We start from the raw sequence: 26,033 nt of genomic DNA on the forward strand, positions 1-26,033 counted from the left end.
GTTTTGAGTCCAGTACTGCCCCTATAAACTTTATCCTCTAAACAGGGGACAGAGTTGATTTCCCCTTGTTCAGAAGAAGGCCCAGTTCATCAAACATCATTCTTATGAAGTCAACTTGTGCCTCCACTTGAGAACTGGAGCAGCCCTTGATCAGCCAGTTGTCGAGGTATAGGAACACCTGTACCTGTCGCTTGCGCAGGAACACGGCCACGATTGCCATGCACTTGGTGAACATTCGAGGTGCGACTGACAGGCCGAACGGGAGGATTATGAACTGATAGTGATTGTTTCTCACCACAAATCTGACGTATTTTCTGTGAGGCAGAGTTATTGCTATGTGAAATTATGCGTTTTTCAAGTCAAGGGTGGCATATCAGTCTCCTGGATCTAATGAAGGTATGATGGAAGCCGAAGAGACCATGCGGAACTTGAGCTTCTTCACAAACTTATTGAGTTCTCACAGGTCTAGGATAGGTCTGAGCCTGTCTTTGGCTTTTGGTATTAGGAAATACCAGGAATAAAAACCCTTGCCGTTTTGCTCCTGAGGAATCTCTTCCACTGCCTGTAGCGAAAGGAGTGAGTGCACCTCCTGTATAAGGAGTTGCTCATGAGAGAGGTCCCTGTAGAGGGGAGCTGGAGCTCTCCGCCATGTTGGTCCCGAGAGCAGTGAGGGTTTGGACTCAACTGGACCCCAGAGGGGGCAGGGGTTAACGAGACTCTGGGAGCCAGAGGGGCCGAGATGACATGGCCTGGTTTGGGTCTCCCTGAAGCAGGTTCCTTGGGCTTGGAAGTGGGAAAGCGACCCCTCTCTGGCCTTTTCTTTTTCTGGGGCACCAGGGACTGAGACCGGTGCCTCACAGAAGATTGTCTATAGGCGGAGCTGTGGCAGTGTTGTGACTCCTTGTGGTCCTTTCTTGGTATCGACTCTTGCATCGTTGGTGCCGGAGCACTGCACACTGATGAGGAGGTGCTGGGCATGGGTTCTGCCAACCCTGGGTTGCATTGTGGCTGGAGTGCTACCTCCATGAGAAGGATCTTGAGTCTTTGCTCCTGGTCTTTTAAGGTCCTAGAGGAAAACCCTTTGCAAATTCTGCTCCTCTCCTTCTGGTGGCTCTCCCTGAGACACCACAGACAGGAAGAGTGCAGGTCGCTCTTAGGCATAAATTTTCCATGGTCCTCGCAGAGTTTGAACCCTGGGGACCGGGGCATACCCCAGTGCCTGGGGAGTGTTGGTTGGGGGGGGGAACCCCAAAAGGAAACTTATGACCTAACTACTAATACTAAACTAACACTAGTAACTACTGAGAACTAACTATAAACACTAAGAGTGGACACTGCCCAAACGTGCTTTCAAAGCAAGAACAACAGGTTGTTCCAGCTAGCTGTCACTGGTGGCAAGAAGGAACTGAGGGGGTGGTGGGTCGGCAAGGCTCTATATTGAGCACCTCCAGGGGGTGCCCAGGCCGACCCAATGGCTGCTGCTAAGGGAAAAGTTTTCTGGCTGCCAGGTTGGAATGGACATGAACAAGCACCAGAAGAAGAACTATGAAGTTATGCAGTCACATATGGCAAATGAGGAGTATCTCCCGATGACAAAATTAATTGAATAAGGATCATCTTACAGTGATTTTTACAGTTAGGGCCCGATCCAGCTCCCATTGAAATCAATGGCAAAATTCATATTTGACTTTCACAATGGCACAATCTGGCCATTAGTATTCTCTGCTGCCAGGAAGGATGGGGCTTTAATGGGATTTTCCAGCACAAAAGAAACTCAGCTCTGAAAGCAACTGGAGGTGCCACTCATAGCAAAAGAAGATGATGTCAGAAGATGGGGAAGCCTGAGTGCAGGCTGGCTGGCAAAAGGGTAACAAGCATGAGAAAACCACAAAGCAAAATTCACCCAAGGGTGACGCAAGGGTGAAGCATGCTCATCGCTATAAAAAACATGACTTCCCTTACCGAGTGCAAGCTAATCTGAGGCCCATTTGGCTTTGTGTGGACTAATAAAATGGCACAGCACATGTCTCTGTTCTACCAGCCTCATCCACCTCACAGAGGTGGATTCACCAGTGGCTGATTTGACTACTCTGCTGAGAAAGTCAGCATTGCTGACCATCTCTGGGATTCAAATAGTGCCAGGACAACATGTTAGAATATTTGTCCCCTTTTTGGAGGAGATGCTGTTATTAATGTAAAAGTAGACCCAGTTCTAAACTGGGATTCCCAATGCAATTATTTCACATTGGGACCAGCTGTTGCAACAGGCACATAAAGTAACACTGCTTCTTCATTATGAGTCTTTCATTATTAACCTGGGGCCTGTGGGAGTGTGTCTTTAAAAATGTTGTCATCTGGGATGAAAACAGGGTGACCAGACAGCAAGTGCGAAAAATCGAGATGGGGGTTGGGGGTGGGGGGTAAAGGAGCCTAGATAAGACAGTCCCTAATATCAGGACTCTCCCTATAAAATTGGGTCACCTTAGATGAAAATGAGCTGACTGTAACATTTCCATCATGATATTCTGACCTTATCTCACCATGTGGCAGCATCATGACACAACATGTAAACATCACAACATAATCATATTGCACCAGCCACACAGATATTTTGAGGTGCTTTCAATATCCTGAGAGCCCAGCCTGCAAGATGTTGGACAGTCATGTCAAAATCAAAACCATTGGGGTTGGAATCAGCCTAGCCCATTGCAGCTACATTGTAGGTTTTAGCAGGAGCACTAATGGATATGCCATTCAGGATCTGGGAAAGCATTATTCTAGTGACCCTCAGTCCCATACCTGACTTGTTGTCATACTAAGCATGATGGCTCGCTTGGGAGAAAGTCGCAGCTGCTTGATTCCCTGCAGAGTAAAGCCTCTCTGAGTACAGGTTGAAATCACATCCCCATATGCATGAGGAGGCACAGCAGGTGACACGACCAAAATGACATCCCCTGGATCAAAGTAAAGATGAGAAGGGTATCAGGTTATTTTTGTGGAAGCTGTTCCATCTCTGCAGGAAGCCTCATGAAAGTGGCCAGCCCCAATTTCCAGACCAGCCCAGATGATGACACTACATTCTGCAGTCAACATTAATTCTTATTTGGCCCATCACACCTACAAATACCTGTCACTACAGGCCAAGCCAGGAGGGCAGGATTCACACCATCAAAGATCTTCTTCAAAAGACAATTATTCTAGAAAGTTTGGCTCAGATCTATCTGATGATCTGTGAATTCCTTCTCCATTTGCTGTACAGCTGGGTTTACTGAGGCATAGTTAGAGTGAGTCAGTGGTTCACCTCAGATTAGAATCCCAGACCTCTGTCGTCCTAGCCCTTTGCTGTAATCATGAAACAACCTGGCCTCTGTAACAGGCCAGGAGGAGGCCCCATACAACGTGTCAGCTCTCGACAGGTTTTCTCTATACCGACTTGCTAATGTGCCCTGACTGTGGAGGAATCATAGGTGAGAACGTAGTTGTGTCTTCATATCCCAGTTACTGCCTAGCTTTTCTGCTGAGACTGGCAACAAGAAATGGCAATTGTGAGTCTAGATTTTGTGACATGAACATTTTTCCCCCAGGAGCTGAGACCCAGCATGTGTTAGCCTTTGAACAGTCATCTGCTGGTATTTTAGTTCACCACTAGAGTCCACCAGATTTGCACCAGTACCTTGGAAGCAGAAGGCTCTGTATCCCATTGCGAGTCCCTTTGGTTTTCCAATAACCTTACCAACACTGTGAATCTAAGTGTTCCAAAACAAATCAACACCAAGAGAGAAAGAAACAATAAGCTTGAAATGACAGGTGGAAGAAATGGGGTGGTTTGCACTTTGCAAAGTCTCAGTAAGGGTTAGTTTGTGGGATCAAAGCCAGTTTGGAGCTACTGTTGGGCCTGTTGTATCTGAACTGCCAAATTTCAGGGACGTGGGCAGTCCAGATAAGCTTCTGGCCGACGTCTAGTTAAAACAGTACCCTTTTTCATAAGTAACTCCTATTTTGGAACGAATATAGGACTGAAATGAACAAGCCTATCTGCTATGGTTCAATATAGGTTGGACCTGAAGAAGTGATCTGTGTAGCTTGAAAGCTTGTCTCTCTCACCAATAAAAGATATTATTTCACCCACCTTGTCTCTCTCTGTTAGTGTGACTGGCAGCTGCAGTTGATGGGTGCTATAATGCAGCTGCACTGTCCATTCTGTATGGGGGTGTGACAGGGTTATCTTCCCCTTAAAGGTGGTAATACCTAGTGGTCAGCCCACCCCACCACCTGGAATGGTCCTTTAAGGGTTTGAAAGGTCCAATATAAGGATCTAAAGGGGATATGGAGAGAGAAGAAAAAGAATGAATGGCGCGAAGGCTCTATAGCTGACTAAATTACAAGAAGGAGGGCTGGGTTTCTGCTATGAGGAGAGGGTGAGTGATTGTTTGAAGCACAACCCTGGCTCCAGGAAGGGAGCTGGGGTGTCTTTTGAATGAGAACAAAGAACTGACCAGGACTCTGCTAGGCCCGAGAGAAGGTGACCTGGGGCAACTAACAAGTATGTCACCCGCTGTAGAAACTGTAATAAATTACGAAGGGGGAGCATGTTCCTGAGCAGGGATTTTTCTACCTTTCCTCCACTCCAAACTCGCTCCTCTCCCTAGTGGTCAGCTAGTTACAGAAATGTTGCCAATTTAGTCATGTTCCAACTAGATCTAGATGTTTTAAAAAATTTCTAATTGGAAAACAATTCCAGTTAGTTGTTGGTTGGAAATCTGAATTGAAATGGAAACATCACTACACACTTCAAAAGCAGATATATGATCAAATACGTGTACCTAAAAAAACATAATAGGTTTGAAAAGTCTGAGCAAAGATGAGCTTCCTCACACAGCTGTGTTTGTTCTGACAATATTGGCGCGTTCATTTGGGCGATGTTAGCCAACCTAATCATTTCAAATGATGATTTATAAACAACAATAAATCATCTGAAATTCAAATGCTGGTGGTTTATTGGTATTTTCTGATGTTAAAATGTGGGGCCGAGTGGTAGCACCGAATCACCTTGCCAATGAAAATGTATAAAAACTTACAGCTGCCCACCTTTGCCCTCACAGTCTCACCCCTCGGCCTTCAACCCCCTATAAATTCGAACACTCCCTCTAATTTCAGCTCCTGGGGAAAGCACTGTTCCTGAGCCAGCCTCAGGCTAGGAGTAGATTGAAAGAACCAGAGGGAAGGTGCGGAGTCCAGTGGCCGAGCCCACAAGGGATGTGCTGGAGAGGATAACCCCTTGACAGGGTGTGACTAGCTTTTTCCAAGGCAGGCTTCCAGAGAGCTCAATGAGGGAGCACAGTGGCTCTTCTCGCCAATACTCCTGCATGCTGTCCCCTCCCAGAGAAGATCTTCAAAGGTTGGGTGGAACTTCCTGAACCCAACAACCACAGATGGAACCACAGCAGGGGGGCAGCTCAGCAGCTCACATCGCATGTGAATCATCAGTGGCCATAAAAAGACAGGGAAACAGGAAATCTGGCTCAGTCCATCAGCAACAACCACCACCTGCCATCATCCCCTCCCCCGAACGTACAGAGCAGAGGAGTGTCTGCCAGAGGAACTTGCTCAGATGCTAGCATTAACATACATATTTACATTGAATGCATTTAAAAGGTAGGCCTCATCTTTTCTTGACTTTTATCTTCCTTCCTCTCATTCTCTCCCTCACTTTCCTCTCCTCTCTCATCTTTCTGGCTCCTGTTTCCATTCTCCCCTCCAATCCAGTTTTCTTTGGCAAATTAATTTCCTCTTTTCTATGCCAGAGCATCTTCCTCCTCCCCTGTCCTTACTGCCTTCTCACTGCTGGTTGGATGGCTTCTATACCCCTCAGTTCCTCCCTGCAGGGCTACCCTTAGACCCAGGGAGCAGAGGTAGGTCAACAGTGCTCTGGTAGCACAATCTCAAAACCACTCCTCCTTTGGAGAGGGCAGAAAGATTTGCTGTCCCTGATCCCACTAGAGGAGGCCACGAGGCCAATGGCTCATCTATCTCACACACTCTCCTCCTGAGCACAAATTTCCCAGGAAGACGGACTCTCTCTGTTCACACTTCCTAGCTGGCTGTCACTCCTGTATAGGGCTGCTGGAGCAAGTTCTCAGCCAACTCTTTAGGGGGAATACAGAAACTAGGAGCCCACACCTGCAGGGAGGAGAAGGGAACCTGGGAAGGGAAAGGAGCAATGTCAGAGCCAGTTAATAGTAGCTGCTCTCTGTGCATCTTTCCAGATGACTGGTTGACCACCTAGTCCCTGGCCCTAGAAAGGCCAGGAACATGCATGTGGGGTTGTTTGAACCATTTAACTGCACTACCTATGTGATCATACCCCAGGCTGTGAAGAGGACAGGCAGATGGTCTGTAGCTAGGTAGACATGCAATTCAAGGACACTATTAACCCCCATAGAACTGTTCCTTCGCTAAGTAGGCCCCAAGAATAAAGGATTTCCTGTTTTAGAGTCCCTCAGGCATGGTCTAGGAGGCCTTTTGTGACAACTGGACCTACAAAGTGTATCCCTATGAGCTCAAATGTAAAAAGTATGTCCAAGTTCATAAGATGTAACTATAACCATGAAAAATAGATCAAGTTGTTTACAATCCTGAATGTTGTAACAAGTGCAAGAGAACCAGACAAAGAAGCTGGATTAGACTAAACCAAAAAGTCCATGTTGATATAATCCAAGGACTGTTGAAATTATGTTTGTAAAAATAGAAGATGTGGAACCAGAAGTTAATAGACCAAAATTGGTGTAACAGATATTAGGTTTAATGGGTGGATAAAATAATGAGGGGGATGAACTATGATGCCTACTTTCCCTCTTTCTGGGTTTTTTAAAAAGAGATTTTGAAAGAAGACATGTTCAGATCAGTTCAGTTCAGCTCTCCCTCTCATATCCCATCCCATTTTGCATCCCAACTCATCCCCAAAAATGCCAGCACTTCAATTCATCTTGGCTAATCTAAAGGATTTTCTTCCTGAGAGGAAGGCTGGCTGGCCATAATTCTGTTCAAGGAACTTTGTTTTCAAGCACGTAAGATCCTGCATTGTTTCCCCTTCCCTTGTGCTATTTTCTGCTCCCCTCCCCTTTTCTTTCCTTCTATCCTATCTCTCGCTCTCCTGACTTTTAATCAAATCCTGAAGTCAACTATGCTGTATTTATCCAAGCCTGCCTTGTCTAAGAAGAAAAGATCTGATCAGATGATGTCACTGACCACATCGTAAACCAGGATCCAAGCATCAGGTGTTGTGGTCGACTTGTCAGCCAAAACCATCCCCTCGTAACTAACCAGCAGTCCAGTGTTCCAAAAACACCAACAGGAGCTATATCTCACCCATCTCTTCTATTCTGTCTCTCCTCTACAATGGGTCTGTCTGCTAGTTAAGAACAGGAAAAGTAAATGACCTGGACACATCAGGACTGAGAGTAAAAAGCCCCTCGTTTTCACCAAAGAAAGGCTGTTCTGAAAATAAGAGACACTGATATTTTGCCTCCAGAAGGAGAAAGAATTTAAAGGTTTTGACTAAGTTTGTTTTGCATAATCATTCAACCAAAGTTCCAATCTAAATGCCTGTTTTGATATCTTGTTCTTTCTAATCAATCAATACATTTTTAATTTGAATGAATGCTTTTGGGTGTTTGCCAAGTAACCAAGTAAAACCAAGGCTTCTGTTTAAAATAACCCAAACCTTCCTATCATTGTTCAATGTTGGACAGTGAAAGAGTTTATAAACACTTTAACTCTCTCGGCCTTGAGATCAATATCCGTACAACAGCGTCTAATAGCTACTCACATGGAGCAGACAGGGAAGGCCATGGCATTCTACTGTTGCGTCACATTGGGCAAGAAGCACTACATGTTTCACGAACTAATTCCTGACTCTTGTCCCCCTGGCCAGGACCCAGCATTGAGGGGTGTAAAGGGAGCAGGACAACAGGAACATTTGGGGCAGGAGTAAGATAACCAATAACACCCTCTGCTATGGCGAAGGAGCCTGAAACACACATGAAACCTCAAGGTTTGCTCCTTAGAAATGACCTTTGGTGGTCGAGACCAGTGTTGCCGGAGGTCTGGACAGTGCCATGTCCTGGAGATCAGCCCTCTCTTGGTCAGCATTTGCTCTATTAAATGAAGGACTCTGAGGTCTAAGGAAAAAACAACAGAAAGAGTGAAAGCTGTTAAGATTAGACCCAGATGTTGGCACTTATTAGTTTTACCCACTAACCCCAAAGAGATAGAGGCTGCTTTTGTAAAACTGCTTTACTGCCACTTCAATCCCCTGTCTGTGACATCTGAGCATGGGCCACCTTAAGGGGTCTTGGGTTTGTACATAGACTGGATGTTTTTCTACATTGCAGCTTCTCTCTCCAGCTCTCGCTGTTCAATTAAAAGTGGCTAATGCAATGCGGTCAGCTTGACACGAAAAATTAAGAACTGAGAAATGTTGGGCCATATTTCAAATGTTCTTCCCATCCCATGATATTTCAAACCTGCTACTCACTGGTGAATATTTAGTCAGACTATAACTGGGGAGATGCACTTTGAAAGCTATTATAAACTGGGCCTGGCAGTGATGCCCAAGGGCAGTGAAACATCCAATATTCCTTCATTCCAGAAGGGAACAAATTATAGCAGGGTGAACCCAAACTGTGGTTTCAAAAGCCAAGGGACTGACCAAAAAGCAAACTGTAGTGTGGGAATCACATAGACAGGCCTGCTAAGCATAGACTGCTAATGCAAGCCTGCCTGCCTACCCCCTTCCCTTGAGATGCCTTGAATCCACAGGAGGATGACAGTAAGAGCTGTTGATTTTCCTGAGGAACTGAGCTTGGAGATGGAGTTTATTCTCTTGCCAGCTAAGCCCTCCTATTGGACCAAACTCTTAACACTGTTTCTTAGAATCATAGAATATTAGGGTTGGAAGGGACATCAGAAGGTCATCTAGTCCAACCCCCTGCTCAAAGCAGGACCAATTCCCAGACAAATTTTTACCTCAGTTCCCTAAATGGCCCCCTCAAGGATTGAACTCACAACCTTGGGTTTAAGCAGGCCAATCCTCAAACCACTGAGCTATCCCTTCCCCCTTATAAGTACTGATTTTGTCCCAGATCCCTAAGCGGCCCCCTCAAGAATTGAACTCACAACCTCACAAAGTAACAGGGTTCCCTATTGATAAAGGGGCAAAAGACCCCAATAAAAAAAACAAACTTTGTCAAAAGGAATTTTTTTAAGTCTTAAAGCCAGGCAACATTAATTCAATTCAGTGTTAAAGATCATGCAGAGATAAACTCTGCCAAATAAAATTAGGGGAGAAATCAACCCTCAAGGAGCAAGGGAATTAACCCAGAGTGGCTGCAATTTGCCTCAATGCAGAGAGGCAGCACTAGGCCCATGTGCTGTCTAATCTCCATCCTGGTGCCACAGCGATAGCTCTACTTTCACAGCTTCAGAAGGGATCTTTCAGGGCTTACATGGGACTTCTGGAATCAGGTGAATCTCAGCGGATGTAGCTCAGCAGGGTAACATTAAAAGGAGCCAGCTCACCCCTTGTATGCAGAAACCCAGGAAAGTGGCTGAAGGATGGGTGAGTTTCACATCCTAGCTGCTTGCTCTGTTGGTGGCTGCTCTGTGTCCCGCTCCCCAAGGGACAATCAGAGGGATGTAGCTTCAAGAGGCCATTGCAGAGATAGAGGACGTACTATGCTTCCCACCCCAGGACTGACTCATGGTCATGATGTACCTAGCATGTCCTGCCATTTAAACACACAGGACTGAAACTGCTTCCTCACCTCGGGCTGTTTGTGTCTGAGACTTTGCCAGGGAATCTGCAGGACAGGGAGGGAAGTAGACATTTCAGGTTGGGAAACTGTATCCATCCTCATCAAGAGCAAAGCTGCAGAGATCACTGCGTGCTCAGGGAGGGTGCAACGGCTGCAATCTCAACATTTTCTCCTCCCCCCTGCAGCAGCAGCAATTATTTTGTGGAGGGCCGGAGAGTAGGTTCCTCAGGGAGCATAGCAGGACCCATTATCCTTTTTCTGTTCCAAGCTACTCTGCCAAATTGCCTTCCCTTTCAGCAACTCTATTCTGCTACGTAACAGATTGCAAACTAACATCAGTGTTATATACAAACTGAGCAGGAGAGGGTGTTTAAAGAACACCCTCATGCTCATGCAAACACCTGATCTGAACTGGCCAAGGAAATTGGAGTCCTGAGATCTCTACTGAGCTTGTGTGGTCCCAGTGCCACGTGGCACACTATTGCTACACCATCAGGATAGGTACATTGAATCTAAGTTTGAATCCCTTTTGGAGTGGCCCTGTTCTCCAGGGTAGAGTTTCCAGTGGGCCTCCTCTCACAATGTTTCCATCATCTCAAATAAGTCCCGGTCCCACTATCATGCACCTCCTCACTCTAACCACCAAGGCTAAAGGCCTTCTCAGCCCCTCCGTTTTCATACACTCTTGTCAGTTGCAGAGAACGCAACATGGTGAGAGAAGGAATACACCAGTTTTGCAAACACTAATAGTAACACATTTTAAAATGCAGAAATAGACCAGTGCTCCCAACAAGCACTGCCTCTAGCTGGGCCCCTTTGTTGAGGACTGCACTGAGAAGACTGACAAAACTAGCTAATCCCCTGGGGCTCCTTCAGTGGTGCAAGTCCTGTACCCCGCCCCCGAATCCTACCCCCACTAGAGTCACAGGATCTCAGAAATGGGCAGTATAGGATTGCCACCTTGATTTGTTATATTTGCAGGCAGGATTCTGGACACCAACATGAAGCACTTCATCACAGCATGCTCTCCCTCCGAACAAGAGGCACAGCTCCCTGTGCACACGGCTGTCTGTATGGGGCAGGTATGCGAGGGGCTTGGCTTGGCTTCTGCAGTAGATGGCATTGATGGAGCCGCAGTCTGTCATGCTGGCCAGCTGTGGATCCGAGGGCCCTATGATATCTTGTAAGGCACTACCTGCTTTCGGCCCTCTCAAGCCTAAAGCCAGCACAGGTGGAGCCTTGCCAGCCTCTGGATCATAAGTAGAAGGCAGCTTGTCTGTGAAAGATAAACACATGTGACTAATGCATGGAATCACCCTTTCCAGGCTCATTCATTCCACTCAAGGTCTCTTCTCAGTTCATTACTCAGCCTAGATGACTGACAGTTTATCAGTACTGCCTTTAGCTCCCCTTCCACATTTGCCAGGCTAACAGCTGTTTCTCACTGGGTCTCCGCTCACCTCTGGAGGCTCTTGCTTTGGCACTGCTGGTTATACTGGGAGATCAGAACTGTGATCTCTTCCCCTTCACAGGCAGGGTCTGGGTGCGTTGTAAATAACACATGAAAACTCAGGTTCTCCCACTGGTCTGCAGCTCAGGGAGGGAGGAGAGAGGCGAGGAATGACCTTGAAGCACCAGAAGGAGATGGGGTCCCTCTGTGGCCTGGTCCCCACTCCTGCTGAGCCCTTCACACAAACATGCCTAATTAGGGCTGGCTCCATGTGGTTTGCAGAGCTGGGGGCATTGCTGCAGCAGCAGGCTCCTGTCAAATCCGGAGGGCCAGATCCTCAGCTAGTGCAAATTGGAACAGCTCCATTTAAGTCACTGATAATTTTCCCAATGGAAACCATCATAGTAGTTAATGCTACTAAGTCTGCATGACCACACACTGGAGATTCTGCACAGATATGCAAAGCTGAGTGAGTGGCTCTCACTGAAAATCATTGAGCCCAAAAGTTCACACTTCACTCAGAGAGGGTTGCTGGGGTGGATGGTGGGAAAGCATTTGGGCCAGGGGACCAGGTTGTTTCCTGCTCCTTTCCTTAGCAATAGAAGAACTGACGAGGGGACCCCTACTGGGAAACGTGAAAGTTTTGCCAAAACTCCATGCAAACTGTTTAGTCTCCCTGGTCAGGATCTGTGCTGTGTGGGGAAGGAATGACAAGGAATGACATTTAAAAAAATATGTGACCATCACTTCTTTCTTTCCCTACTCTGGGTTCCCTTATTTCTTGCCATAGAGGAAGACCCACAGGAGAGCTGTGGCAAATCTCTCTCCAAGCTCACAGATGGCTGGAAATCACTAGGCCTGGGCAGGAATGGAATCAACTTTGCTTCTCCACTGAACCCACTGCCGCCATTGGGCAAGGAGGGACTGGATACCACCTCCTCAGAACTGGGGTTTAGATGCATCTAGAGTCAATGTGTGAGGCCAGAAGGGAGCACCAGATCACGTAGTCTGACTTCCTGCATGTCACCAGCCACTAAATCTCACCCAGTTACCCAGTTTTGAATCCAATGAACTGGATTAGATTAAAGTATTATAGCTCTCTGGAGACTAAACTATTAGACTCACAGAACCATAGGGTTAGAAGGGACTACAAGGGTCATCTAGTCTAACTCCCTACCAAGATGCAGGATTTATTGTGTGCCACATGCAGAGAATAGGAGGGATTGAGGTGCACCAGTTTCCAATGGCCCTGTAATGGCAGGGAATTGAGTTGGTGAGATATACCCAGATGAACCTAGCAAGCAACTTGTGCCCCAGGCTGCAGAGGAAGGCAAAAAACTCCAAGGTCATTGCCAATATGACCTGGGGAAAAATTCCTTCCCAACCTGAAATTCAGGATCACTTTAACCCTGAGCATGTGAACAGGACCCACCAGCCAGGCATCTAAGAAAGAGAATTCTCGGTACCCTCTCAGGGCACTGGCCACTCTGTCCAGTGTCCTGTCTCCAGCTATGGCCATCACTGATGCTGCTGAAGAAGGAAAAAAATAAAAACAAACCCAGAACACATTTTGAGGAAAAATTCCTTCCTGACCCTTGCAGGAAACTGGCTCAAATCCTGAAGCATGAGATTTAGGAACTGATTACTTGAATTCATGCAGATGAAATGGAATTATGACCTCAGGCACTGTAGAGCATGTAAATAAAGGAGGAAGTGGCTGAAAATACTTTAAACGAGAAATATATTTGTATTTTTTTCAAGGTTCAAGCAAAGTTCAGTTTTCAGACCTGTGTTGTGGATCTCAACTGAAATATGTTCTCCCTCTATACACAAGCACCTCCATAACATGTGCAGAGAGCAAAGCATTGGGGGCAGATCTGCTGTACGGATCAGAAAGCAGAACTCTGCTCATCTTCGGTTACTGATTGATGATTTTATGGCTTTCTGATTCACTTACAAAGCTCTCCATTCGCTTGTACCAACATATTACATACCTACTGCTGAGACAACTGAAACAACAATCACAATTATGAGCCAGTCCGGACCCACTGTTTTCAAATGTGGCAAGGCAGCAAGGAGACTGCAGAATTTTTCTCAGTGATTGAGCAGGTCTAGCCTGAATTTCCACCGACCTGAAAAGAACACATGTTTCTCTCCCTCTCAGTCTGCCAATATCCCAGCCCAAGAGAAACAGAGTATGAGTATGTGATCTGATGTTACACACAGGACTTCTAGGAGAGCTAGCCTGTACAGAGGCAATCCCAGAACTTTGCAGTTATGTGATGGCTTCCATTCTAGGATCTTGAAGAGCTTAATATATAATTAAGACTTGCATGCTCCCTGGGAGCTGAGTTTTATTATGCCTGATTTACTAATGGGGAAACTGAGGCACTGAGCAGCTAAGGCTGATATTTACAAACATGGGTGCCTAATGCTATGGAGTTAGGGCCAGATCCTCAAAAGTATTTATGCCCCAACATCCCATTGAATTCAGTCAGAATTAGGCACCTAAATACCTTTCAGGATCTGAGCCCAAGTGTCTAACTGCAGGCATCCATGTTTGGCTTTACCGTTAGTGCCTCATTTTCTCCTCAGTGCCCTCCAAAGTTAAAAGATGTGGCCAAAGCCACTTGGCAAAGCATGACATTCTGGATGGTGGGTCACCCTACAGAGCAGTTGGAGAAAGGCCAGGTCAGCAGCCCCAGATTTTGCAGTTTCCTGCCTCAGAGAGAAAACTTGGGGCTGCTATCTACAGAGAAATAACGGCCAGAGAGAACTGCAGTGTGGTGACATGAAGAGTATCAGGGAGTAAAAAATAGAGGAAATGGCAAAAACTTGCCAAAACTTAACACCGGAGACAGAAGGAGACAGGGTATAATCTGACTCCAAAGGAGAAGAGAAAGGCTTGATTGTGGTCATGCTCATATCCCCCTCAGAAGTCCTCTTCCTTTTGATCAGGGATGTGCAGATCTGTGAGCCGCTACAGTTAAGTGGGTGAAACTTTTGTATGTAGATGAGGCCTTACCTGTGCTAGCGAGCAGCATGCTGTGCTGGGGATAGAGCAGGCGGAGCCCACAGATATCCAAACCAGAGCTGAGGATCAGCTGTAACATGTGATGGACAGCCAAAGGAGTTCGGAGTAGGGTTTCAAAGAGCAACGTCACAGCAACCTGAACAGTCAGGTAAAGAGTGCAATGGAGGAATGGGTCAAATAGCTTCAAACGCTCTTAGTAACAATGGTGAGATTTCTCTCTAGCGCAGTGATACTCAGACCTCAGGGCTTCAGGAGGCAAATTAGCAATCAACGTGACCCAAAAGAGCCACAGTACTATGAATTAACTGTTTAATTTACTATAGTACTATACATTCATATTTAAACAGTATGATGGGAAATATTTAGGGTTTTTATATACACCTTTACCCCGATATAATGTGACCCAATATAACACAAATTTGGATATAATGCGGTAAAGCAGTGCTCCTGGGGGCGGGGGCCTGCGCACTCTGTGGATCAAAGCAAGTTCAATATAAAGCGGTTTCAACTATAACACGGTAAGATTTTTTGGCTCCCAAGGACAGCATTATATCGGGGTAGAGGTATATACATAATTCTTATAAACTTCAGTTGGTTAATGACATTGTAAAAGCATCCTGATTAATCAATCTAAGTTATTAACCAATAATGAAATCACACAGTGTTTTAATATCATGTGCTCCAAAGAGCTGCAGGAGACACATCAAAGAGCCACTTGCAGCTTGTGAGCTTCAGTCCGAGTATCACTGCTCTAGGGAGAACCAGACATTCACATCAATTGTACAGTGATATCTCTTCTCTTCTTCTCCTCTTCAGTGATCCCCATGCCTTACGTTATGTCCACATACTTATGGTGGAGCACAGAGTACAGGAACCTACAGCAGTGAAAGGCTCTGGCAATGGGGAAAGGCTCTGGTAGCAAGGAGCTGCTGAAGTCTTTCCCTGCTGCCTTCCCCTACCAGACCCTCTTCTTGCTGCCAGAGCTTTTCACTGCAGCAAGGAAAGTCTCTGGCAGGGGGGAGGCAGTGGAGAAAGGCTTTGGCAGGGGGGAGGCAGCACTGCCCCCACTGCCTCTCCCCTGCCAGAGCCTTTCACTGCAGTGGGGAAAGGCTCCAGCAGCCAGGAAGAGGTGGGACACTAGACAGCTCAAAATACCAGCGTAGATGTTGGAGGCATGTAGAGAGCCATGTAGAGTACAGACCCTGGGGGTTCAGGTGGGTAAGACCTTGCTTCTACTCTACTTGCCTAAGCCATGCTATTTATGGCTTAGCAGTGTCTATACTCTACATGCTGCCGTAAGTGTAGATGGACCTTTACTTACATGGTAAAATCTTTGGGGCAGAGACTGTCTCTTTGTTCTGTATTTCTCCAGCACCTAGCACAATAGGTCCCTTCGGCACTGACGTAATCAGATATATTAATAACTAATTAATAACATAATGCTTTCTGTGATCTGAACTACTGTACTTTGTTTTGTATTATGTAGCGGGGTGATCACCCTGCTTCGGCCCTGGAAGGGTAAAAGCAGCCCTGGAGAGGGCTGCAGCAGGGTAAGAGGGATTAAGAATGGCTGGGGAAGCTGAGTGGGTAGCTGATGAGAGCTGTGGCTCGTTTAATGAGGGCCCAGCTGGCCCTTATGAGAGGGCTGTGGGCCAGAAGCCAAGAGATTCTCTCTCTGTAGATGATGAGAGGGACTGGCCTTGCTGCTAGGAGCTGAGCAGGGTACTTAAAGTGGAGCAGGGCTGGGGAAAGGCCAGAGGTGCTGGGGATCTCTGACCTGGAAAAGCCCCAGGCTGCAGGCCTTGTTAAAGGCCAAGAAGGTACTGGGGTTGCAACGGGGCAGCCCAAGGGTAGGCAGAGGCAGCAGGTCCAAACCCTCCTTGACAATGATGAGTGGCAATTATACTGCAGTCTTCCCTAGTGAGTGGAAGCTAGATGGTGACTAGCAGTAGCCCAAAACTGAGGCGAGGTGGGTATAGGGGTTGGGGTTCCCCGAGGAGGGGAGACCCAGCAAGATTAAAGGGTATTGCAGAGGGCAGAACCCTGAGAGAAGGGGCACCGGGGCCTGGGAGGGACACTGGGGCCTGCAGAGGGCACTCCTGAGTGAACAGAGCTAATTACCAGGACGACCAGCGGGAGGCGCCACCAGTGAGTCATCGCCCTGTTACAGTTAGGTTGTAGATTCTTTGGGGGCAATGAATGAAATTTATCTAACGCACTGTTTACCTTTCCAGTATTAAAGAAATATTTTCAAATAATATTAGACTAGATGGCTGACTTCCTATATTTTTAGAAATTATAAAATCAACACTAGAAGAGCATTCAAAAACAGGTACACCAGGTATCCTGTAATATATCTATATTTTAAAATCCTGTTTTCTAGATTAATCCCATTCAGCCCATCTGTAGATGAAGAATACTGAAAAACACCCAGCCTTGTACTGAATATACACACCTGGGTTTCTGAACAGGAAAGAAAATCATTCTGAATCCTCGTCCTTTTTTTTGTTCCAGTTCTGTATTTCACTCTCCCATAAGGGGAAATTTCTTGTTTCAAGGAGCACATACCTTAAAGGTAAGAATCTGGGTTTTTCCTGAAATTCAGGGACACTGAAAAGTCTGGCTTGCAGCTGCATAACATGGCTACACCAGCCTAGAGTTTGTTCATGGTTCCCCCTTCTGTAGGGGGGAGCTTTATTGCTCCCGTGAATGCCAATTTCATTGATCGTTACCAGACACTTTAAATAAAGTGTTACCAAATGCTGTTCCCTCAAACACATGACAAATCTTACAACATTATGATAAATGAAGTTATAAATCTACCTCAGTAATAAAAAAGTAGATAATTAGACAAAAAAGTTCTGTTTTCCCTACTGATTTCATTATAATTCCCCTGATATTAACCCATTGCTCAGACTGGCTAATGAGTTTTCCTATGGCCTCCTGCCCTATAAAACCTCTAGTAAAGACCTTCTAAGCAAGGAAGTAAGTTACTCCTTAGATTGAGTGGAAATGTGACTAACTGAACAACTTTGTGTAAAGCAGGGGAAGCTTCAAGAGTCATCCCATTTTGTCCTTTTCCCCTTTCAAGGTGCATCCTATTCACAGTCTCATACCATGAAGACCTCTTTCCAGCACAAAAGCTGCTCCCTCTAGAAGCTCAACAGGGTTATTCCTGAACCAGCCACAAGAGTTGTTCTAGAGAGAGTTTAGTCTATCCCTGATCCTAAGTGCCCTTTGGTGGACATCAAGCACCTTGCAGGATCAAGCCAGACATGTGGAATCAAAATCATTCTAAGCAGCTTGTCCATCCAGCTGGAAGAAAGTCAAAACAGCAGCATTTTTAGATCAAGTTCAGGATGAAGCTTTAAAGCCTCCCCAAATGAATTAGACTTATTCAACTTTTTATTGTACGAGTTCTAAAAGCCAGGCAAGGTCTATGGCAGATCAGTTTGCAGTCAAGCTGGTTTGGGTTTTCAAAAGGCATCTGCCACTGCAGATATGCACCTGGCTGGCAGCAATTTCTCTAGCCCAGACATTTCAGAGTTTAATCTTTTCAGGCTCGGAGCAACAGGCACAGGAAAAATGATGACACCAAAGGCTAGGCTGACACATTTAGATCTGTGTGAGAAATGTTTAAAGTTTGATTATTCGTACCAATCACATTAATTCAAACATTTCATGCCAGTTTTGATCATCCCTCAGATACCCACTTCATTCTGCAAGTCACAAAGGAGCGCTTACCTCAGTGTCTATATCTGTACTGGCCCCAATGTCACTACTGTCAGGGAAGTATTTTTCATCAGTCTCTACTGTCTGCCAGTAGAACCCAGTTGGCATTGCAAATGCTTTCTCCACTGCCTGAAATGCACAAAAGACAGCTCTTATTTGTGAATTATCTTGATCCTTCAAAGTCAGGAACTGAAAAAGACAGCATGGTTAATGCTAAGGCTAGAGATCAGAAAAAGTGATAAAGGATTATACTCATTAGTCCAATATCATGGCATTTTTTGTTCTATCTGCCCATTAGGTGCAATAAAGACTACTTGAAATGCCATCCAAGCGCACAGATCTGTTACAATTGGTATCTTGGGAGAATGAACATAATTAGGGACCAACCCAGCTACAATTCCATTTGCAGACCACCCACTGTGTTCAATGGGTGTTACGAGCAATGGGGGATGGCAGGATCAGGCCTATATATAAGCCTGCAAGATGCTGAGCACTTCTGTGTCTTGCCTGTCAGTGAGGGTTCTGAACATCTCACTGGAAAGGGCTATATGATGAGAGGAATTTGATTAGCCGCTGAACATTGCAACCAGGTTAGGAATCTGCCAATTGTTACAAGAATGAAACCAGAGTCAGTTCATCAAAGCAAATCAAACACACCACACTTCCGGAGGTCCTGTTATTTCAGATACAGTCACTACTCAAGCAGATGAGGCTGGCCTTTAGCCCCACATCGCAGCACCCTGGAGGCATTTGATTACCCAGCATAAACTACACATCTGACTTTGTATTATGTATGCATTTTCTGTGCAGCAAACCAAGCAAATTGCAAGAGTGCAGTTTGAGCCTTATGTTTAAGGATGTGCCAGTTACTTCCCAGTCATAACAATTTGTTCTGGCTTGAAGATTAGCATGCAAGGATACAGCCCAAGAATTAATGTATCTACAGAACATGAGGGGAACTCTTATTGGCCAAGTTTTGGTTAATGGGACAAATTCTGCTCTCAGTTATACCAGTGTAAATCTGGAGTCACTCCAGGAATATCAGTGGAATTACTTGGGATTTACACAGAGCAGAATTTAGCCCTCTGACTGGAAAAAAAAATCAATTCTAAGCCAGATCTTCAGCTGGTGTAAATCAGTGTGGCTCCATTGACTTTTCTTGAACAACTCAAGTTTACACCAGCCGTGAATTTGACCCTAGAGATTAAGAGGTTTTTGTAGCTCAGATGCCACCAGAATGTATTGTGGCAAAGTACCTGCTTCTCCTTAGCTGGCTCAGTCACTTTTTGCCTTGGAGACACAGGCTTGGGGAAAGCAAAGTCTTTCCAGGTCGTGCAGGGTCTGGCTGATCCTTCCCTCAGTCAGTCCCTTGTGCTGGTTTTCTCCCCTTTCTGGGGACAGAGTGCAGTCTTCCTTGCTGGAAGAGTTCAGAGTCCTGCTGCATCTACTTGCTGGCAGCTTCTCTCACTCTCCCCCCTGCTTCCATGCCAGGGAGGGTTTAAAAAGGTCTCCAGCAATTGGGGCCAGCTGAACCTAATTAGTTCCCTGGTAACCTCTGTTTCAGCTGAACCTTATTTCCCCACAGCTATCTCTCCTCAATGGATAGGGAGAGGCCTTTTAACCCCTCTGGGACTAATTACTATCCCTCCTTTTGTAGCCATTTGTCCTGGGTTTGCCACATATTCCCCCGCCCTCAACACTACAGGGTTGGGCTACTTGGGTCGGAAAGCAGTGCACCCTCGACAGGCCATCCGCATTGCCATGTTGGGTTCCAGACCTATGTCGTACTGTGAAGTGGAAGGGTTGAAGCATTTTGTCCTTGTTTTGGTGCATCCACTGCAAAGGGGCATGGTCCGTGACCATGGTAAACCTCCATTCAAGTAGATAGTAGCGGAGGCTTTCTATGGCCCATATTACTGCCAGGCACTCCTTCTGCACTACGGCGTATTTCCATTCCCTAGGTAGGAGCTTCCTACTGAGGAAGAGGACGGGGTGTTCGTCATCTCCGACCATTTGTGAAAGCACCACCCCCAGCCCTACTTCAGAGGCATCCGTTTGTAGGATAAACTCCTTCCCCCAGTCTGGGGCTACTAGTACGGGATCTGTGCAGAGGGCCGTCCTCAGATCCGAAAAAGCGGTCTCGGCTGCAGCAGATCATTTTACTATGTCTGGGCCCCGAACTTTGGTTAGGTCCGTTAATGGGCATGCCCTGGTGGCGAAGTGGGGAATGAATCATCTATAATACCCCACTAGTCCCAGGAATGCTCTGACCTGTTTTTTCTGGAGTGGTTGGGGCCACTTCTGTATAGCTTCTAACGTGTTGAGCTGGGGCTTCACCATGCCCCTCCCCATTATATACACAAGGTACTTGGCCTCAGCTAACCCAATCAAACATTTGGAGGGATTTGCAGTCAGTTGTTCCTTCCTCAGGGTGTCCAGGACTGCTTCTACCTTCTTCATGTGCGTCTCCCAGTCGGGGCTATATATGATGATGTCGTTGAGATAGGCTGCCGCGTACTTTCCATGGGGTCGTAACAGTTTGTCAATTAGCCGTTGGAAAGTAGCGGAGGCCCCATGCAACCCAAAGGGGAGAATAGTGTACTGATATAGTCCTTCTGGAGTTGCAAAGGCCGTCTTCTCCTTGTCGGCCTTGGCTAGAGGGATCTGCCAATAGCCCTCGGTAAGGTCAAGGATAGACATAAACCGTGCCTTTCCCAGTCAGTCAATCAGTTCATCTATCCTGGGTATAGGGTATGCATCAAATCGGGACACCTCATTCAGCTTGCGGAAGTCATTGCAGAACCTCATACTGCCGTCCGGCTTAGGCACTAAAACCACGGGACTGGACCATTGACTATGAGATTCTTCAATGACTCCTAAGGCCAGCATCTTCCTATCCTCTTTCCTAATCTCTTCTCTCTTGGCCTCCGGGATCCGGTATGGCTTGACGTTCACCTTCACTCCAGGCTCTGTGAAGATGTGATGGTGAATCTCAGTCGTCCTGCCTGGCTTTTCTGAGAACACATCCTGGTTGCGTTTGATCAGGCTGATCACTTCTGATCGTTGTTCCAGAGTCAGCTCCGGGGATATTCCCACCAGGTTGGACTGGTTGCTTTTAGGGGATGGTGCCCCCAGCGCAACCACCGGAGCTTCTCTCTCCTGCCAAGGTTACCACAGATTTATATGGTAGATCTGCTCCAGCTTCCGGTGACCTGGCTGTCGGACCTTATAGTCATATTCAAGACCCAAGTCCAATGTAGCAAAGCAGGGACTGTGTACTGCAGGGACTTCAGATTTACATGGCAAGGACCCCATAATTAGGCTGCAAAGACCTCTGATTTGGGGCATTGCTGCTAAATGCTCTCCCTTCTCTGCCACTACATGGTCCAATCCCTTGTGTTATTTATTGTGATACTAAATTCCATTTGTTTTACAAAACTCCCAGAATTTCAATGTAAGGGAGATTGTAGTATTGAAAATGCATGAATGCATTGTGCAATCAGCCTGGGGCAGGTGGAGGTTTGGATTGCTAGGGAGAGGGCAATTAGAGTGTCTGTCACCCAGGATGGTGGGGAGGGGAGCAGTTCTGGATACTGGCATACACGAGGTGGTTGAGGATTTCATGGAATGGGGATGTACCTTGGTTTCTCTTCTCCCCACTTAAGGGCAGGGATAGAGGTGCTTTTAAGTGTAGGAGGAGTTAAGATTGAATTCCAGATTCCTGTCCTCCAGCAAAAGTTGACAGCAACTAGATACCTCACTGCACCCTCCTCCCTCCGTATGTACCACTACATCCAGCTATGATGGATAAGAATGTTAGCTGGATGGTTCTGCTAACAAATCATCTGTGGAACAGTTAACTATGTTCACAGTTAATTTGCAGTCATTAGGCTCCAGAGTGAACAAACCACTGTGATGAACTGGAGCAATTCACAGGCTTGTTTCACACAAACATCATCGTGTTAGTTTACATTTGGGTCATATTCTGAAGGTTGGCTTTTCAACCATGAGTTTGCCAATGGCAAAACTCCCATTGACTTCAGCGGGGTCAGGATTTCATCATGTTTTTTCACTGTAAACTGGGATTCTGGAGTGTGGTAAGGCAGCAACTCATTAAGTCTGCAATTAGGCATCCATTTGTACAGCCACATTGCTGTATAGATGGGGTCCAGGGCATCTGAATCACTGACAGGGTGGGTGAGTCAGCCCCAAGTGGACTCAACACTGGGTGAGTGGTCTGACCAATCAGGTGAGATGCGAGGCATATATAAGCACTGCAGCCAAGGCAATGTAATGAGTTCATCAGGCTGTACAATAGGTGCAGGAATGCCTGATAGCTGGCCTCTCAGTATCAGCTGTCAAAATTAGAATCAGGACTCACAATTTGTCAGACCACTCTGTTTTATTAGCACAGCGCTCTGCCAATAACACCCAGATAATGTGAGTGGCCATGCAATACCCAAACAGTCTTATTTATACAGATAAAAGAGCGGGAATTAGACTAAGGGACAAAGAAAGCAAAACAGTAAAATTCACCTGGCGCACAGCATGCATATCCTACGTCCTTACTAATTCTTATCGATCTAAGGCTAATACTTCACCAATTGCCCTTAAACAGTGCAATTGTTCTATGTTAATGTCTGTATTCCTGACACCTGGATTGCAGCATTCCAACAATTTTGCTTAAAGGTACAGACAGCATTTCTTTAATCCTTTCTATTTTCACAGTATAATTCATTCTACTTTTACACAGCTCAAGAAGGGATGGAATAGCAAGAGGCCTTGACTAATCAAGGACTGGTGAGGTGTTACTGATGCAGGTGAGTAGCACTCCGTGATTAGAATTTTGATCTGTGCTTTGAGAGAGGTGGTGCCTTGGCCTTGCAGTCCAGCACCATCAAGGGCAGGCATCATGCATGCCAATCTCTCAGCATTCTCCAGTAACTCCAACTGGGACAGGCTGGTCACTCTGAAGATGCCAAAGCACTGTTGTGGAGGGTCGATCCTGTCAGACATGCATTAAGGCAGAGTCCCAATGTCCAGTTGAGATGCTTGATAATGAAGCTCTTGAAGATTTGGCATCAGGCTTAACAGAAGATTCAGAGGAGGCCAGAATAGCTGTGAGGCACACACTGGGATTTGAGAGCTCCCAGATCCCACAGCCAGCCAAGTCATGGTTCACCCAAGGTATCTCAGGTATCTGTCATCCCCACACATGAAGGACATGATATGTCCACACCTGGGGCGCAGCTTGAAGCCAGTAGACTGTTTCTCAGACTGTGTGAAAAGAAGAGAGAAAGAGATAGCACAGGCAGCAGTAAAAGAATAATAAAACATCTGAAGATCTGTGAGGCGTTGAGCCCAGACCACATTACTAAATGCAATTTTTGTTTTATTTGTTTGACAGACAACAGTTAGAGGAAGCAGCTCTGCAGCCAAGAACCTAAAGAGAATCAGGTGAAGATGTCAGTGAAGATGATGAAATGCTGATGTGACAGTAGCAGCAGTTGTGCAAGGGAGCTCCTCCATCAGCGGTGATGGTAAAAGAGCGGCTAGTAAGAGGCAGGTGCTGTTCCCCCTTATCAGAGGTAAGTGCATGGTGCTTGTTGGTAAGACAATGTAAGGCATTAAAATTCTACAGCTAGGGGATTTGTCAGTCATGTGCTAAGAGCAGAGATTCAGGAGTGGGGAGATATTATAACACATATATTTGGGAGAAGAGAATAAATATCACATCTATAAGGCATTGCAAAACTCTCATGGTTCTTGTCAACTGTGTCATACAAATGCTGTTATTCAAATATCCCATTAATATATTCTCTGGGAAAGAGCTTCTTAAATTTTAATCAGAGAACAGCCCCAGGAGGTCATTCTGCTGATGCAAGATAGTTCCCCATCATACATTTTCTTGTGCTTTCTCTAATCTAGTTTTAAATGTCCCAAGGGATGGGGGCTTTTAACCTCTTCCCTTGGGAGACTAAAGCCTAATTGATCGAATTCAGAATGTTCAGACTGAGAAATTCCCAAATGGCCCCCCATTCTTCATGATCTTTAGAGACTATGTTCCCATAACATGAAGCACACTCTGGTATCATCCATATTGGACTGATGTATTTTGTTGCAACTAGAAGTTTATAGCTATCATTAAACTAAAATGATCACATCTTTGAAAACTCAGACTCCACTTTGATCTTCTGTATATATGGGAGTAGATCTCTTATGAGGCATGCTGTTCACCAAAAATTCTGGAGGCAGGTTGTTTTCTAGGGGGCTGTATCCATATATTAACAGAGTGTGGAAATACTACAGCAGTGAATTTTGTATGCCTTTGGTGATTTGTCTTTAGTCTTCATATAGCCACCAAGTGCTCTTGTTACCCCATATTGTGCTGTGTTGTTATTTTTTGGACAGCACTCATCCTCAGCTTCAATGGAGTTACACCCAGGAGAATTTAGACTGGGCCCAAAACTCCAGTCATGGTCAATGGGAGTCTTACCTGAGTAAAAAGTAAGGAACTTAGGATGGGCCCATTATTAAGCATAACTATCATATGAAAAAGGAAAACAACCCTTCACTTGTTGGTGGAAGTCAGCTGGGAACTAGCTAATTTCCAGGGCTATGGTGGAGCCACTGGAGGGATTCCACGATGGGCGAGTGAGGTAGAGCCAGTGCTTCACAGCTGAGCAAGTCCTGATTCACCTCCCGTCAGCAGGAGCTCCCTTCCTCTCTTGGCATTTGCTCCAGATATAATCCACCTCCCCAAATCCCACAGCAGGCTGGGAACTAGCACAGACTGGGAGCCCAGGGTGGCTCTGTGCAGAGTGGCCAAGAAAAAGCAGGCAGGGAGCATGAGACTGCTTGCCCACTAGTACTCAGAGCACTGCTGGAGGTACTAAGAAGGTAGGTCCTGTTCACTTGGAACTAAGGAACAGGAGAGGGGAAGGATGTTATCAGGACAAATACACAGCATCCCAAGGGTTAATATAAAGATGCAGTTAGTTGTATTTTATATTAAAATGAAGCAATCCCATTTTTGCTGACATAGAACACTAATTGATAACCTCCACGAGGATTATGTTACTCCTAACCTAACTTGGAGTTTTAATGATCCCCTTGTGAAATTGCTCTGGATATCCAAAATGAAATACCACAGATCGATATAAAGTACGTATAGCATTAATAACGGAGACTTTCAAAGTAAGGCACCAAGGGCAAAGTGATCTATTTTGGGACTCAAAATCTGCTGAGAAACTACTAGATCAACTGATTGAAAACTAAATGTTCTCTCTCTCTCTGACAAAGAATCTGTATAAAGATTAATGCTGCTGACCGATTACCCGCTGTGCACAGAGCAAGGCTGGACTAAGATATCCTATTACATTTTTTTACCCCATTTTCCTCTCTCCACTCCTGTCCACTTGATTGTTTCATCAATCTTCCTGTGACTTGTCTTTTAGACTGTAAGGTCTATGGGGCAGAGCTCTGTATTTATTAACCATGGGTCCAAAGCTCCGCACTATGGAGTGCCAATCTAGTTAGGACTCTGGGCCCGACTGTGATATCAGTGATAAATAATAATGATCACTGGTGCTACACCAGAGTTTTCAAGCTGACAGGCCTGATTAAAGCTAACACTGAATTTCACATGTAAAACCGATACGGTGCAGGCTTTTAGTAACTCTGGGACAGATTGTGCCCTGGTGTCAATCAGCATGACTCCAGTATAGTCAATAGTACCAGTCCCCATTAGCTGAAAATCTGGCCAATTCTAGCTTGCTTAAAGAGATCAGAATTTTAACTGAAAGCTTCAAGTTTTAAAAGTAGGTTGGTCTGGTTAAAGGGTCATGATGTAATGTGGCCTTCGTGTAATTAAGGGAGTGATCCCCAGGAGGTGCTGAGCACCTGAAATTGAGGGGGAAATCTGGCCTTTTATCTGATTTAATTTCTTCTAAGCAGGCGAGGCTGAGCTAGATCCCTCACACAAAATGGGTTTGCTGCCTCG

The 26,033-nt window shown here is 45.8% G+C and overlaps 1 protein-coding gene across 8 annotated transcripts in view; it reads right to left on the minus strand.

The window, feature by feature from the left end:
• C10H16orf71 (chromosome 10 C16orf71 homolog) overlaps nt 1-26,033 on the minus strand; it is a 154,071-nt gene that overhangs the window by 57,261 nt on the left and 70,777 nt on the right. For all 8 annotated transcript variants that reach the window (XM_030578609.1, XM_030578613.1, XM_030578606.1 and 5 more), the window contains 5 exons: nt 18,044-18,160; nt 14,291-14,435; nt 10,776-11,091; nt 8,074-8,180; nt 2,800-2,954 (listed from right to left, as the gene is read on the minus strand). In XM_030578609.1, the coding sequence (XP_030434469.1) occupies nt 2,800-2,954; nt 8,074-8,180; nt 10,776-11,091; nt 14,291-14,435; nt 18,044-18,160 (840 nt within the window). The remainder of the gene's footprint in view (nt 1-2,799; nt 2,955-8,073; nt 8,181-10,775; nt 11,092-14,290; nt 14,436-18,043; nt 18,161-26,033) is intronic.

Source organism: Gopherus evgoodei, chromosome 10 (assembly GCF_007399415.2).
Source record: "Gopherus evgoodei ecotype Sinaloan lineage chromosome 10, rGopEvg1_v1.p, whole genome shotgun sequence".
NCBI classification, from domain to species: domain Eukaryota; kingdom Metazoa; phylum Chordata; order Testudines; family Testudinidae; genus Gopherus; species Gopherus evgoodei.